At 39.4% G+C, this 15,469-nt stretch overlaps 4 protein-coding genes across 4 annotated transcripts; 2 read left to right on the forward strand and 2 right to left on the reverse strand.

Moving 5' to 3' along the window:
- Positions 1–890: 890 nt before the first annotated feature.
- Positions 891–2,771, reverse strand: LOC114735134 (RING-H2 finger protein ATL46-like). The gene is made up of 2 exons (XM_028922800.1): positions 2,520–2,771; positions 891–2,223 (listed from the first exon to the last, which is right to left on the reverse strand). The coding sequence occupies exon 2, from the start codon at positions 2,200–2,202 to the stop codon at positions 1,057–1,059; it is 1,146 nt and encodes a 381-aa protein (XP_028778633.1). The 5' UTR covers positions 2,203–2,223; positions 2,520–2,771; the 3' UTR covers positions 891–1,056.
- A 2,847-nt stretch (positions 2,772–5,618) lies between these two features.
- Positions 5,619–7,595, reverse strand: LOC114735136 (probable inactive receptor kinase At2g26730). Its single transcript, XM_028922803.1, has 2 exons — positions 6,296–7,595; positions 5,619–6,190 (listed from the first exon to the last, which is right to left on the reverse strand). Exons 1-2 carry the CDS (start codon positions 7,593–7,595, stop codon positions 5,619–5,621), a joined length of 1,872 nt encoding a protein of 623 aa, XP_028778636.1.
- A 1,696-nt stretch (positions 7,596–9,291) lies between these two features.
- LOC114735137 (WAT1-related protein At5g40230-like) lies at positions 9,292–11,045 on the forward strand. The gene is made up of 5 exons (XM_028922804.1): positions 9,292–9,551; positions 9,989–10,235; positions 10,353–10,511; positions 10,619–10,722; positions 10,868–11,045. Exons 1-5 carry the CDS (start codon positions 9,292–9,294, stop codon positions 11,043–11,045), a joined length of 948 nt encoding a protein of 315 aa, XP_028778637.1.
- Positions 11,046–12,162: 1,117 nt separating this feature from the next.
- Positions 12,163–14,177, forward strand: LOC114735138 (WAT1-related protein At4g15540-like). The gene is made up of 7 exons (XM_028922805.1): positions 12,163–12,356; positions 12,463–12,528; positions 12,647–12,760; positions 12,906–13,137; positions 13,264–13,422; positions 13,537–13,688; positions 13,840–14,177. The coding sequence occupies exons 1-7, from the start codon at positions 12,163–12,165 to the stop codon at positions 14,009–14,011; spliced, it is 1,089 nt and encodes a 362-aa protein (XP_028778638.1). The 3' UTR covers positions 14,012–14,177.
- The last annotated feature ends 1,292 nt before the right edge of the window (positions 14,178–15,469 follow it).

The raw sequence follows: 15,469 nt of genomic DNA on the forward strand, positions 1-15,469 counted from the left end.
ATAGATGTGTCAAAATTCTTTCTCTAAAAGAAAATTTCTAGCCCAATGCTGAAACCCTAAGGTTATAGACGGACAAAACCAACATTCTTGAGACAAGTGCGTGTTATTAGGCCTCTCATTTCCATTTTACCTCCCCCTTTATCCTTTTTTGCCGTTTCCATCAAAGTTCAAGAGGATGAATTCTGGCGTGTGGCATCGGTTATGCTTCTGGTGATTAACACCTTCCTCAACAACAAACAATGATCGTTAATTGATTTGTCAGTTAGTCATATCCATAGGACCCTGAAGACACTTGCATAAATCTAGAACTCTTCAATGTCACCACCGTATCCTTTTCTCCTTGAACTACCACTTTTGAGACCTATCATTGACGATTCTAATGTGTCTCAATGCTTAGGTTTCACTGTGGGCATGCACGTGGGAGCTTTAAAAACGACCCCACGGTGCTGCCCCTAGAGCTTAGATTTTCAGGGAAATTAAAATCTCCCCGCAAGATACAATATGTGCCACAGTTTTCATGGATCCCAGCCCTGGCTACTTCCTAGGCGTCCAGCCTAGGACATGACCAAGCATGAAGGGTTGTATTCTCAGTCCCCCACAAAGGATTATTGTTCAACAAAGTGAGCTACCACCCCAAAAATTAAGGCCCTCTGACAAAGGCATTTGACTCCTGCCATACACAACCTTGACACTGTCAGTGAGGGCAACTCTGTTTTCCAGATAGGCTCCACAATCAGATTCAATCAACAACCGTGAATAGCAGATCAAGGTGGAAATGGAATACAAATTCACTATCAGTATAACGTTTGCTATTATAGGAAAAGTCAGCCACTTAGGTTAGCAACATAGAAGATAAATTCACATTCTTAATCAAGAGTCCGAAGATCAGCTTTGAAGCAAGATAAGGTACTCCTTTTTTTAATATCTATTTAATATAGAATTCCATTACATCAAATATTATACCATAATCATCACATTCGGGAATTCTATTACAAGGTTTCCTATGCGGATAATATCCAATTCATTTGATGAGGGGAAAATGAATGAGGGCACCTTTTAGGTGCCTTCCGTTGTTCTCATCCATGGTAAATCTGTGTTGAGAGGAGATGGCATGCCCATTTGATCACTCGAAGAGCTTGAGAATTTTCCCTTGTTGGACCACAGCCAGATTTTTGAAACAGAATAGCTCTCCCCCTTACCCACGCTCGTAATCTTTTTAGCTTCTTTATCACCCTCCATTGAAAGCTTATCAGTCTCTTCTGTTCCATGCGAGAGCTTTCTGTCATCGTTCAGGGTAATTCGCAGGTCTGAGTGGCCAAGCACATACTGGTAAGACCCCATTGAGAAACATCTTCTTGCATCCAAATTACTGCTACTAGTCTCCCCTCCTGCATTATCCCCTGCATCCATATCAAGCCTTCTGAATTTACCAAGTCTTACAGGGAGAACAGCTTTCTCTACAATTTCTTCAACTTCCACAGTTTTCTGTCTGGCAGTTACCCCACTTGCTCCATTGCAAGGGCACCCATCTTCTTCCCTCGGATCATCAAAATAAAACATCGGGTTTTCGACAGAGAATCCTGGGCTGAAGAGGGTTCCTCTACAGAGAGGACATGTCGAGTTGGATAGGAGCCAGGTGTCTATGCAATCAATGTGAAATGCATGGCTGCAGGTAGGAAGCAGCCTGAGCTTATCATTTTCAGAGAATTCAGAGAGACAAACAGCACAGTCAAATGGTTCTTTCAGACCCACAATTTCTCTATACTGGAAAACAGGAAGCGCGTCGATGTAAGCTTGATCCAGCCCTGAGTCATGGAGATGGAAAAGTTGCTGGAGTTGCCTCTGCAAGGTATCGGAGTTAGAAATGTCTTGGTGTCCATTAGACTGAGCAGATGGACCGGCTGATGGGTGCTTCGCGAGAAATCTGACAAGCAGATGAAGCAGACCAGATACGAAAAACAGCAGGGCTAGAATCACAATAATGAAAAGAACAGCCGGACTATTTCTACTACTGCCACCAGACGGAGGTGAAGACGACGACATTGATTCGTTGCGGAGAGAACCTGGGAATGGGGATGGATATGAAGGCAAAACCGGTGGCGGGTAGTTCGAATAACCATCCTTTTTCTGGATTTGATGCGGAATCCAAGCCATCTTTAAATGGGTGTGGTTGAAAAACCAATCATAAATGTTTCTCGGCATCCTTCAGATCACAAGGCAGACCTATAAAACATGTTAATCGCTCGTCATCGAACACAATCCTACTTACATTGTGAAACTGCCAGAGCCAAAAGAGAACATTCCCCGTCTACCACGCCAAAACTCACACACAGCTTCAACGCTCAGATTTCAAAGAAATTATATACACCAGAAAGGGAATGGAAGATGATTGTGAAAACGAAGCAACGAGTAAGCTATTGTATTTTCCCCCCAGAAATCATCATTTCAAATGAAAAGGCAATCAGTGACGGACGGGGCAGTTAAAAGAGAGAGAAAGGCTTATCAGAATCACAATCAACCTAGCTCATATTTGGGCAGTCCACCAAGCGTGCGCTTGCCTTACTCCCTGAAATTTTGAGCCGGGAATGCTAACCTTTCTGCAGGCTAGCAGTTTCCACCCCACGAATGAAAACCCTAAGCCGGAAGCATGATGGGATGCTTAAACAGGCGAAAGGAGGGAAGAGGGAAGTGAAAACGCGAAAGGGGTTCTCTGGAGAGTGTCCCTGTCCCCAAGGATGTACTCAGGTCCCTGTCATGTTTCTGGTAAAGAGCCAAGGAAACCAAGGAGCCAATGCGACACTGGGCTACAAACTGCGAGGTTAGCGATGACAAAATATAACGCTGTCAATTCACTATCCCACTCGCGAAACCAGAGCGTGATCTTCACTTTCGTCCGTGTTACGATTTCATTTCATTGGCGCTTTTTCTCAGCCTTACTCTCATTCACCCTCCGCTTCCCGCCCGCCAATGCGATTGAGTAACAAGGTCAAAGGTCTACCGCCCAGTTTTACGATTTTGTCCATTAATTAAATTAAATTCTTTCTTGAAAGTTGTTTGTCTCATTTTTATTTTTCAAAGAACAAAGAATACCATACACGAGTGCTTTCTTTTTTGGCCAAAAGAACACCATATACTTATTGCACAGCATTTAATGAAAATAATTTAAACCCTCTGTTTGAATTAATTAGAGGATATTTCGGTCAAGCCGAATAAAGACTTATTTACATCTCACCCGAATAAGACTCAAATTTCATATGCTTATCTTGTCTGTAAAACTTCTTTTTATGTACTTATTCTGTATTTATTTCTTAAATTATGATTATTTTTTTTGAAGGCTTCTATAGTGAGTCAAAATCTCTAACCTTCGTTCAAAAAGAAATTGAAATCTCTAATCTACCTAATTAAACTAATATAATCTCTTTATGAATTAAATCAAGCGTCTCATAGTTACTTGGAGGTTTCCTGTACACTATGCCAAAATTTATACTTTGGGCGAATCTAAACAAAAGAAATGTTTTTATATAAATACGCACAAGTATACATTTTTGCCCAAGAGAGAATGAGCATAATTAATAATTTAATATGGCGAGCTAGTCAATAATTAATGAGGAAAAAAAATGAAAATTGATGCTAGAAATTTAAATTAAAAAAAAAAAAAGGATATCAGCGCCTGCGTCTATTATAGTAAGGAAGAAGCAAGAGCATGGACCAAAGGAATAGGACTGACGAGTCGTACCTCTTGATATGTGTGTGGTATTTTTCTGTACTAACAATGACTTAAATAGTAATAAATGCACTCTTTAATATCCACACTATTAATTAAAATTAGTTTAAAATAATAAGTAGGTTAGAAATATATTTTATAATAAATAAGAAAAATGATAAAAAGGAATGTGTTGGAAAATATGATATGAGAAAAAATAGCAAAGGAAAAAGAATAAATAATTAAAAACAAAATGAGAAAAAAACATTAAATGTTAAGACAAAGTAAAATTGAAACTTATAAAATAAAACACACTCTTTTTTAAATTTGAAGGGAGTATTTTCTATACCAAATTATGGAATCACCATTAAAATAATTCTAAAATAGCTACTGATCAAGCTGTCATATTCTTTGAAATTAGCTTAGTATGCGTAACAAAATAAGAAAATAGAATAAAAAGTTATTTTAAGAAAATACTTTATTAATTGAAAAAATAATTAAGAGTATATAGTCATAAGTATATTAAAAGGAAACGATCATACAAATTGAGTATTATTTATAAATGATGGAACTAAATGATTGGCCACCCAGGGGGAAAAAAAAATCTCATCCTTGTTACGCCACCCGGGGGAAAAAAAAAAAAATCTCATCCTTGTTACGCCACCCAGGGGGGGAAAAAAAATCTCATCCTTGTTACTTTCTAGTTACTTCCTCCACAAGAGCTTGCGCCTTTTCACAAACAAAAAGGGAAAGGGCAAATGGTGAAGCTGGTGCAACTGATATGCCGGAAAATTTTGTAAACTTGTGAAGATAATATAACAATCTCCATGACATTTTGTTCCCGTTACTTGTAAGAATGGGTTATCTTGTCATGGCTTTGAATGATGTACCTTTTCTTCTTAATCTTAGATCTAAAGCAAGTTAGGTGAAAATTTCCAAAGCTATATCACTAAGCTAATTGTTAAATGCTACAAGGGAAGATAATTAAATAGGATGGGAATACTTGCTAAGTGTGTGCTAAGAGGAAATAATCAAAGCACATGGCCCACAAAAGCCTTAAGTTTCCATGCTCTGAATCATTTAAGATAAGATCTATTCCCTTAAGCTACCAACTAACCACCACCAAATTATATTGTAGGTCCTTGTCTATATAGGTTCAAGTATGAAAAGAAGAGAAAGGTTTAGCGCCTGCTACAAGTGTAATTCCTTCTTTCCATTCATTACAAGGAGGCTGCTTTATTCATTCATTAATACCCTTGTTGCTTTCTTATGGACATGGAGGGGTTTTATGATAATCATTATACATAAAGTGAGTTTGTGTACTCACAAGTCATCAAATATAAAAGCAACCTCCTTGATATGGATATGAGCTTTCTTTTTGTGGTTTTCATAGTTAGTGTGTAGTCACAGTTTGTTTCCTATTATCCTTCTTTTATAATCAAAGGTAATGTAATAAATGAGAACGTTATGCTTGCGCTTGAAGATTCACATCAATGGCTTATCTAGTCCAGAATCCAGAACCTAAATTAATAATAGCATAATGCATCTTTTCTTTATCAGTTACAGCTGTTGATACTTGCTGTCTGCTTTTGTGACTTTAACTTCATCGTAAAAGAATATTCATGTAAAAAGAATTGATCTCAAAAGTGCTGAATTATGAGTTCATTAGTAATAAAGCTGCATTTCAGTGGTGCTGAAATTACTACTGAGATGAACTTGGAGTCCTGGGCACACATGTTTATTTTACCCGCTAAAGTAAAGTGAACAGAAAATACAAGTAGGAGTAAATCAGGTAACCAATGTACAGTGAACGCCTAAATCTAACACACTAAATAATAGATATTCAAGTTTCCCACATGCCCTGTTTGGAAGATCCTCTTCTTGACCCATAAACTTGGACAAGCATAATTAAGCACTAGTCCTGTGCTTCATAAATCAAGGATTTCTCTTCTTCCTCTTTTATGACGCTGATCATGAGAACAACTTGGCTCATACTTGGCCTAGCCTCTGGAGAATGATTAATACATTTTATAGCTACTTGAAGCAAGCTCACCATCCTTTCTTCACTGGCATACTCTGATATCAGGGACCTGTCAAACACTTCACCCGTCCATTCTTCCCTTACAACACGCTCAACCCACTCGGTCAGGTCCATCCCATTGCTCTTCACCAACTTCCCAGTAAGTAGTTCAAGAAGAATCACTCCAAAGCCATAAACATCTCCCTTGAAGGCTTCTGATGCACCAGCAGCATAAGAACCGGCAAAAGATGAACTCTGCTGAATTTTAAGTTCTTGATCATCCATAACCATAACGCCATACTCGCTTATGCAGGGCTCCATGTTCTTGTTTAGCAAAATGTTGGACGATTTCAGGTTTCCATGGGCGATCCCACATTCTTCAAGCTCTTGATGCATGAAAGCTAACGCCTCTGCAACTGTAGCTGCAATCCCAAGTCTACTGGTCCAATCAAAGTCTTTTGAGGAACCTGAAGAACATGAACAGGCAGTGCCAGTTGATTAATATACTTAAAAGAGTAAAGCACAGGATTCATGAAAGGGGGGAGTCAAAAACTAGTATATATGATATTTACCATGTAGAAGCTTGAACAAACTTCCATTCTCCTGATATTCATAAACCAAAAGTTTCTCTTGTTTGCAACAATAGAAAGCAAGAGGTAACAGTACAGAATGGTGCTTCACTTGGCTCAGCATTTGGATCCTTTCTTTGAAGTCACGGCTTGATGTTAAGTCATTAATCCTCTTAACAACGACCATCATCCCATTGTCCAGCATCACTTTATAAAGACTACCAAACTTTCCTCGGCCAATCAGTTCCGCAGGGGACATCATCAATTCCTCCAATGTAATATCATTTACATTTGGCCTTGAAAGAACAACAAGTGATTGTGAAACCATCCCACTCTCAGCAGTGACTGATAACTCTGGTCTGCTCACGCTTAATTTGTATCCATTTGAAACATAGCTAGGCTTGTCAGTAGTACTGTCATCAGTTGCCTCCTTTTCTGCTTCAACCTTATTTCCTGTCTTGTTTCTTTTACACAGCGCAAGAACTACAAAGAGGATGAAGACCAAACACAGAACAGCATAGCCTGAATACATAAGAATCTGGCTTTTGGAAGGACCCTTCGATTCTTCTGAATCAGATGGTTTGGCATCGGATATAGGGAGAGATGAACAGCTTTTTGGCAAAGGGTTTCCACAAAGCTCAGGATTTCCCAAGAAACTATCCGCAGAGAAATGGTTTTGCAAATCTGCAATACGGCCACTTAAATTGTTGAAGGATACATTGAAATAGTCCAATTTGGAAAAGTTTAAAGGGGGTATCTCCCCCGTGAACTGATTATGTTGTGCCAAAAAGGAATTCAGTCCAGAGATTAAGGACATGTTTGGCAAGTTCCCGGAGAACCTATTGCTGGAGATGTCGAGTTCTTTCAAATTACTCAGCATGGCAAGTGAGCTAGGAAGGTCCCCAGAAAGTTGGTTACCACTTAGATTAAAGTGAGTGAGATGCTTGCAGTTTCCAACCTCATTTGCTATTCCTCCACTTATGTCGTTGCCGTCGAGGTTAAGAGATGTGAGAGACGCGACGAGGGGCCGCAAATTGCAAAGCATAGCAACGTCAAGAGTTCCAGCTAAATTGGACCTGTTAAGAAGTAGCTTCTGTACTGAGGCGTTTTTATCATCACATACCACGCCTTGCCACAGGTCCCAGCAGGGATCAGAGCCTGGCTTCCAGACCAAATTAGAGTTCTGGCGTCCATTGTTGTTAGAGAGTTTTGCAAGAAAGTTTATCAGTGTGCTGCTGACCTCGTCCTCCACACAATTGCCAGAGTTCAGGAAGAGAAGGAATGACACGAAGATTATCCACATGGAGAATTGTTCCGTTTGGACTCTCAGACAAACGAGTATGTGGAGATATTAAATAGAAAGTGATTATTAACATGGCAAGGTTAGCGAAATTAAGAGAGTCCACATATTGAATCATATGCCGGCAATTGAACAAGTCCTGCTGGCTGATGATGCAAGTATTTTGGTTTTTTAACTGGGACCGATTGCCATTAAGAAATAATAAACCACATCCCATCATGCTATCTATAACTAATATCCGACGAGCATGGGCCGGCAGTAATGTCATTTCCTTTTTCGGTTGTGGTCACTGGGCAATTTATATACTCTAATGACAATGATGTTGGCTTTATGATATTCCGGCCACATGAGTTTGACCATTGTGAGAAGAACATGTTTTGCTTGACCGTATTAATGCATCATGAATAATGAGTGAGAGTTTTATGTGGCACTCGAACAAAGCCGCCAGTAGATGCGTCCAAGGTCGTTTTCTGTGCTGGACTTGTTTAAAGAGCAGATTGGCTTTTGTAGTTTATACATACCAACATTTGGGCTTCATATTTCAAAATATTGTATGATGACCTGTCCATCCATGTCTTACAATAAGTGGCCACCTGTTAAGGGGTCAATTGCCAGCGTCTTTTGCGTGGGATCTTTGCGAAAATTGGAATCTAACTCGCGATCAGGCATGTTGCAAAAGCGCAGCTCAGGTAATGCTAAAAACCACAACTAAGATATGAATCAATTCGGGATCTCTTTATTCTAACTTTCCATTCAAGTGGGCTGTTTACTAACTGAATACTGGGCGTTATACTGACAAAGCCCAATGGGCCAAGAGAATACCGACTGAACACATATGGGCCCAAAGTAACAAAATAATGATGAGAAATCCGCAGGGAAAATAGAAAAAAAAGCGCATCCGTTTCTTGGAGGAATAATAAGACCCCAAGTTTTATGGCAAGGATCATCAGTCACAGGTATTATCTCTATTTTGGACTTTTTACCTATTAAAATAATTATTTTAAATAAATAAAAATAAAAAGAAATTAAATTTGAACCATCTAAATCAAATATAGATGATCCACATCTAATGAGTTTAAATTAATCATCAAAGTGATGAACACTGACTGCACGTCACGTGCATGCCATTATTCGGAGATCCTTCTCCAGCTGCATCATGTTGGTCTGATACAATTTTGTCGGATGTTGCCAAAGCGACACTGCCTCATGTTGCTTAATATCTACATAATTTGGACAGCACTCCTTTGTGTTCTGCATTACTATGTTACTGTGTTGAAAACGTCAGCTTTTTTCTGGCGCTTAACAATATCATTTATCCGTGTAACCTTTGAAATGCAGCGGTTTTTTCATTACTCAATTAAAAGACATTACAGAGAAAAACAAGAGCAAAACAAATTAAAGAGGCTGCTATCTTCCATCCACATCGTGCCCCACCTCATCAACAAACAAAAGGGTGGAGGACGATCGTGATTTCTGTCAGCTTAAGATCACTTATTTCCCAATTTATTGTTTACTTCACAATATTTTTACTCGTTTTCAATTTCTATTTTTCTTTAGTTATGATTCTCTGAGGCTCTGAGCTACTATTTTTTATTAATATAAAAACGTGATCGTGATTCTTGGATGATGGCTCATTAAATTAGATAGACAGAGAGAGGGGGAGGATTGAGCAGAGCAGAAGTAGGGAAGAGAGACAGAAATGGCTAGGATGCATCTTTGCGAGGATGTAGTTCCGCTGTGCGCCCTGTTAGCTATAGATTGCATTAACGTTAGTGCCAGCATTTTGTTCAGAGCGGCCACTATCCACGGCATGAATTACTACGTTTACATCGTCTATTCCACCGCTGTTTCCACTCTTGTTCTCCTTCTTCCTCTCCCCTTCATCCTCCAAAGCTCAACTGGCCTTCCTTCATTCACGTCGTCTCTGTTCTTCAGAATTTTCCTCCTTCGAGTGATCGGGTGAGACACTGCACTCACGCAATCCTTCTGTCCCCACAATTTTATGACATCTTCCGCGTTGCTTCTTTTTCGCATGAATTCTAACATGATTTATATCTGTTGATCTTCATTTAGTTATTTATTTTTTGATTCTTGATGTTTCTGAGGGGCAGGCTTGTAACTCAGCTCCTTGGAGGCAAAGCCATTCAGTAGAGTTCACCTGCTCTTGCTGCTGCTCTGGCCAACCTGGTTCCCGCGATTACCTTCATACTTGCCGTCTTCTTCAGGTGTCGCTGCTTTTTCAAATCTGCAATTCATCCTTCTCCATCATTACATCCATAGGATGCATAATTCCAATTCCAGTTTTATTCATTTATTTAGTATTAATATTTGCATTGTTGCGACTAATTAAGAATATTCCGGTGTTTCAATTTTTCTGGGTCCATGCATGTATGAAGGATGGAAAAGGCAGAGTTAAGAAGTTCAAAGACTCAGGCCAAAATCATGGGTTCAGCAGCATCGATAGCCGGTGCCCTCCTAGTTGTTATCTTCAGGGGTCCTACGCTCATGCCAGCATCTTCTTCATGGCCACCTACTCCTGCAAATTCTTCACTGGATTCTTCATCGCCGCAGACGAAATGGGTTCTTAGTGGCTTCCTACTTCTTGTTCAGTATCTTACAGTTCCAATCTGGTATATTGTTCAGGTAAACATATGATCTTATCCAGCAAAATTCTGCGAATTTTCCAAGTCACTGCATATGATCTTGAGTCAATATCAGGGAAATTACTCTGTAATATGAGTTCATGTGGTTTCCCGACAGACCCAAGTTACAAAAGAATATCCAGCAAAGCTGATGGTGGTGTTTTTATACAACCTGTGGGGGACTATCGTAGCTGCGCCACCGTGTTTAATAGCAGAACCAGACTTGAGCGCCTGGAAGATAAAACCTGACATATCCTTGGCCTCCGTTTTTAACCCAGTAAGGATTTGCTTGCAAGGCTGAACGGGCCATGAAATTAAATGATGAACAAGTGATCACACCTGACACAGGGATTCTTTGTGACGTGCTTAAGCTGTCTGATTCAGGCGTGGGGTCCCCATCTGAAAGGCCCTTTGTATGTCACAATCTTCAAGACCCTCTCCGTCGCCATTGCTGCTGCTATGAGCGTCATTTTCCTGGGCGATGCTCTGTATTTAGGCAGGCGTGGAATTCACTGTCTTGCTCTGTTATCAGTTATTTTTCATTCCAAAAAAGCGGGAAATTTTAGAAGGAAGATTCCTGTATGCTTCATTTGGCACGATATTCTATATGTGGGCATGTTTGAAATGTTGCAGCGTTATTGGAGCAGTGATACTGTCTGTTGGGTTTTACGCGGTGATATGGGGGAAAGCGAAAGAAGCAGCAGAGTTAAAACTAAAAGAGAAGCACGGCTTGTGCAGCTCAGAAGAACAAACGAATTGCAGGACTCCTTTGTGGCAGAACTGCGACGATGCCGAAGATAATAGCAAATGACGGAATGACATACAAGGGAGATAATAGTAATACTGATGAAAACGTTTACGTTGGACGTTAAAGGGCCCTTTACATGATTTAAGACTTCTTAAAATATTCTCCGAAGCTCGATCGACCAACGGTTGACCCCTTTTTTTATTTTTATGAATATATATAATAAGGGCAGCCATGTCTTTTCATAATTTTATTTTGTTCCATGATCCTGTGAAATGTCAAAATTATGTAAGAGCCATTGAAAGTTAATTTATTACAGTGATTCTTGGGTAAAACTTGCCCATCATCATAGTACCAAGTAGCTTTTCAACAAAGTCTCAAAACATACCTACATATCATTATAACAACAATACGGCACGACATCTGACTCGAAGGGAAAGATGCGTTGAAATATCATGCGCCTGAATTTACGTATAATAATATCCACATCTCATTAAAAATCAGGGAGGTTATTGTGGGTTTTTAACAATCCATTAGCTAAATGATATTAATCTCCCCAGGTGGTCCCAATAACGTGCATGGCTTTCCCATCGCTGCCTTCTCATGGAATCATGGGGGATCAGGGGAATCACCACAACTATAGATTTTTTTCCTTTTTGGGCAGCACAACAAAAGATATGAATCAATACTGGATCTCTTTAATCTTTATTCTAGTATAGGTAGTTATTTTTCAAAAATATATATATTAAATAAGAATTGAATTGAAATGTTGTTATATTTTAAAGAGTTAATGTAGTTTAATATGTTTCTTTATCTATGTGAAATATATTAGAATTACTCTATGAATAAGGCAAGAGGAGTACTAGTACCGTAAAACCCCAACAATTTTTCAGCGTCATTCTACAACTTAAACTCTATAATTAACCAGATTTCGATCATAATGATGATGTGCGTGAAACAATGCGGCGTAATGAAAGCCACAAGGGATAATGACATAGTGACTAACTTTTAGATAGTCCTAAGCCCTTGCTTGACTTCTTTATGATTATTGTCATTACCACTATTATCGTTAATTCATCTTTGATTAACAAGGTTATTATTACGATGGCAGAAGGTAATATAAAATAAATCATGACCCAGAGATTCCCAAATGGTTTGCGCAGCAGCAGGGGAAGAGACGGAAATGGCGAGGATGCACTGGGACAAGGACCTTGTTCCACTATGTGCACTGATTGCTGCGGAGTGCATAAATGTTGGTGCTGCCATTCTGTTTAAAGCAGCCACTCTCAATGGCGTGAATTACTACGTCTACACCCTCTATGCTTCTGCAATTTCCGCTCTTGTTCTTCTTCTTCCTCTGCCCTTTGTTCTCCGTCGGTACTCTCTCTTCCTCCTTCATCAAACTCTTCATCTCTCTCTCGGCATTTCTTTCTTTCTTTCTTTTAATCTTTTCTATTCATCCTTTATATCTCTGTGCGTGAAGGTCAACTGGGCTTCCTTCATTCAAGTCGTCTCTGCTTTTCAGAATTTTCCTCCTGGGACTGATCAGGTAAGACATGATCGTCCCCACAATCGCATGAAAATTTCAGCGTCTGCATCTCTCTTCACTCATATATATAAGTTGAGCCTCAATTATTTGTTTGACTTTTGTTGTTTCTGAGGGACAGCCTTGGAACTCGGCTTTGCGGAGCCAAAGCCATTGAATACAGTTCACCTACTCTGGCTGCCGCCATGAGCAACCTGGTTCCCGCTTTTACCTTCATACTTGCCGTCTTCTTCAGGTGTCTCTGCTCTTTCAAATATGCAACTCTTCCTTCTCCACCATTACTTGCATAGGATACTCTTAATTCCTCGATTTTTTATTTCGATAACTGTTGCGTGTAAGAATTTTGCAGCGTTATAACTTTTCTGCGTCCTTGTGTGAAGGATGGAAAAGGCAGAGTTAAGGAGTTCAAGCACTCGGGCGAAAATCATAGGTACAGTAGCATCAATTTCTGGTGCACTCGTAGTTGTTCTCTTCAGGGGTCCTGCACTCAAGTCAGCATCTCCTCCAACAAATTATCCACGGGATTCATCATCAACACAAACGAAATGGCTTCTCGGTGGCTTCCTCCTTCTTGTTCAGTGTCTTCTAGCTCCAATCTGGTACATTGTGCAGGTAAACTTGCTCTTTACCAATGTGCAAATACTACAAGTTTCTAGCGAGTTTGATGGTGGGTCAATATTAACTAGGGGAATTTTCCAGAACTTGAGATCTGTGTTTTTTTTTTTTTTTTTTAAACAGACCCAAGTTATAAAAGAATATCCAGCAAAGCTGGTAGTGGTGTTTTTATACACCCTGTGCGGGACTCTTGTAGCTGCACCAGTGTGTTTAGTAGCAGAACCAGACTTGAGTGCTTGGAAGATAAAGCCTGACATAACATTGCTCTCCATTATTTACTCGGTAAGAAACGAAGTATTTGCTTGTATACATGGGAGAACGCGCCATGAGATGAGAGGGTGAACAAGTAACTAACGAACACTAACGGACAGTTTGATTATCACTGTCATCCTGCAGGGATTCTTATGTACATGTTTAATCTGTCTGATTGAAATATGGAGCCTCCATCTGAAAGGCCCTGTGTATGTGTCAATCTTCAAGCCTCTTTCCATCGCCATTGCTGCTGCTATGAGTGTCATTTTCCTGGGCGATGCTCTGCATCTGGGCAGGCATGGAATTCATTCTCTTTCTCTCTTATCAAATTTTTTTCTTCTTCTTCAAAACCAGAAAAGTAGAATCAGGTAGAAGTTATAAACAAGACACCTATACACTACATTTGGCATAATGGTGTGTATTTTGGGCATGTTTGAAATGTTGCAGCGTTATTGGAGCAGCTATACTGTCGGTTGGATTTTACGCTGTGATATGGGGGAAAGCGAGAGAGGAAGAAGAGTTGAAAGAGCAATGCGAATTGGGTAGCCCAGCAATCCAGCCGAATAACAGGACTCCTTTGTTGCAGAGCTACGTCAATGAGGAAGATAATAGTAAATAACGGAATGACATGCAATGGTGTGTGTGCTCAGGTTTCTTGCTTATGAAAGCAGGAAATCCTTAAGAAATCATCGGATGCCAAAGAGCTTTTAATTGATTTAAGATTTACAAATCCTTTTTCAGATCGAATTGTTTTATGAATATTAGTACGCTTCCAGCTTCTGAGATCTGCCGTTACATGAGAAGGAGTTAGATGCACGAATCCATGGCCACACACAACTAGTTATAATGATTTAGCAGACAAATGTGAGAACGTTTAGGAAAACCAAAAGAAGAGAGAGAGAGAGAGAGAGAGTCGTTGGGTGGAGCATTTGCGAATGATGTCACGTCACCTCGTCCTATATGCATAAAAAACTCATAAATGAGGTTCACAATCACAAGGCACAAAAACTCCATAACAAGGTTTCCTTAGCACTGCCTTCTCATGGTGGATTAGTGATGTGTGTGTGTGTCTTTCAGATAAAAAGCTTCATGGGCAATGTCGTCAGAAAAGAAAATCCAATTGAAAACGTCGAATTAATTAATTGTCATGTAATGAAAAGAAAATACAAATGATTGTTTTCCCTTATCACCGTCCACCAATCTGCAAAATAATGAATCCTTTTTTAAATACAAATGAATAAACTATACCTCAGCTTATTGCTTGTTCTTTGATTTGTTTAGTAGAAGCAGACGATCTAAGAGGTGTACGGATATCCCCATGACTATGACCCTTGTGACGAGAAACCTAACCCAACTTTTTGCTTGAAATGTATTGCGACTGACGACCACTACTTTTATGATATACTTGAACCAGTTTTTGGATCTGCTAGGAATCAGAATTGAGTAAACTTAATTCAGGAAACTTGCTGTAAGGTGGTCATGGTCAGTATAGTAATTTCATATATCTTTTTATTTTTTCCCATATTGGGCCTCATCAAAAAATTTCCATGAAACAAATATAAAAATCAAATCCTGAAAAATACATTTGTTGAGAGAGATGAAAACACTTTGCGTTTTAAGTTTCAAAAGAGAAAACCTATGATCAAATAATAAAAAAAAAAGAAGAAAATAGCACGTTTCATTGTTGACTTGATGTGTGTGAGTTGCGATATGCTGGACTTCAAGACTTGGGCCATATGCTGAGTAAGCCCAATAGCCACTCTTAATACCGAGTCAACACCTTAACAATTATGCATAACTGGATCTGAAGTGGTACAAATACAAGGCTGGAAGACAACGAAACGATCGAAACAAATCGGTACGGAAAATAAAATAAAAACGTATGCCTCTCTTGGAGGTGTAATAGGATAATGTACGACCAAGACCCCCAGCATTTTTTTAAAATGTCATTTTTGACTCTTCTTTCCCTCATGTTTTATGGGGAGCACCCACGCGTCACGTGCATGCCATTATTCGGATCTCGTTATTTGTCTTCTGGAATTATATAACTTGTGTTAAAATTTGAGAACATCAACTT

The sequence above is a fragment of the Neltuma alba genome, unplaced genomic scaffold, assembly GCF_004799145.2.
Source record: "Neltuma alba isolate B1F8T4 unplaced genomic scaffold, ASM479914v2 tig00013178_pilon, whole genome shotgun sequence".
Taxonomy (NCBI): Eukaryota; Viridiplantae; Streptophyta; class Magnoliopsida; order Fabales; family Fabaceae; genus Neltuma; species Neltuma alba.

Excerpts from the sequence above, each read along its gene's own strand:
- LOC114735134 (XM_028922800.1), bottom strand. The coding sequence starts at position 2,202 with ATGCCGAGAAACATTTATGATTGGTTTTTCAACCACACCCATTTAAAG.
- LOC114735136 (XM_028922803.1), bottom strand. The coding sequence starts at position 7,595 with ATGTGGATAATCTTCGTGTCATTCCTTCTCTTCCTGAACTCTGGCAAT. Across the intron at positions 6,191-6,295 it reads TTTGTTCAAGCTTCTACATG|GTTCCTCAAAAGACTTTGAT; the intron begins GTAAATATCATA and ends CATGTTCTTCAG.
- LOC114735137 (XM_028922804.1), top strand. The coding sequence starts at position 9,292 with ATGGCTAGGATGCATCTTTGCGAGGATGTAGTTCCGCTGTGCGCCCTG. Across the intron at positions 10,236-10,352 it reads CAATCTGGTATATTGTTCAG|ACCCAAGTTACAAAAGAATA; the intron begins GTAAACATATGA and ends GTTTCCCGACAG. Across the intron at positions 10,512-10,618 it reads TGGCCTCCGTTTTTAACCCA|GCGTGGGGTCCCCATCTGAA; the intron begins GTAAGGATTTGC and ends TGTCTGATTCAG.
- LOC114735138 (XM_028922805.1), top strand. The coding sequence starts at position 12,163 with ATGGCGAGGATGCACTGGGACAAGGACCTTGTTCCACTATGTGCACTG. Across the intron at positions 12,761-12,905 it reads ATACTTGCCGTCTTCTTCAG|GATGGAAAAGGCAGAGTTAA; the intron begins GTGTCTCTGCTC and ends CCTTGTGTGAAG. Across the intron at positions 13,689-13,839 it reads GATGCTCTGCATCTGGGCAG|CGTTATTGGAGCAGCTATAC; the intron begins GCATGGAATTCA and ends GAAATGTTGCAG.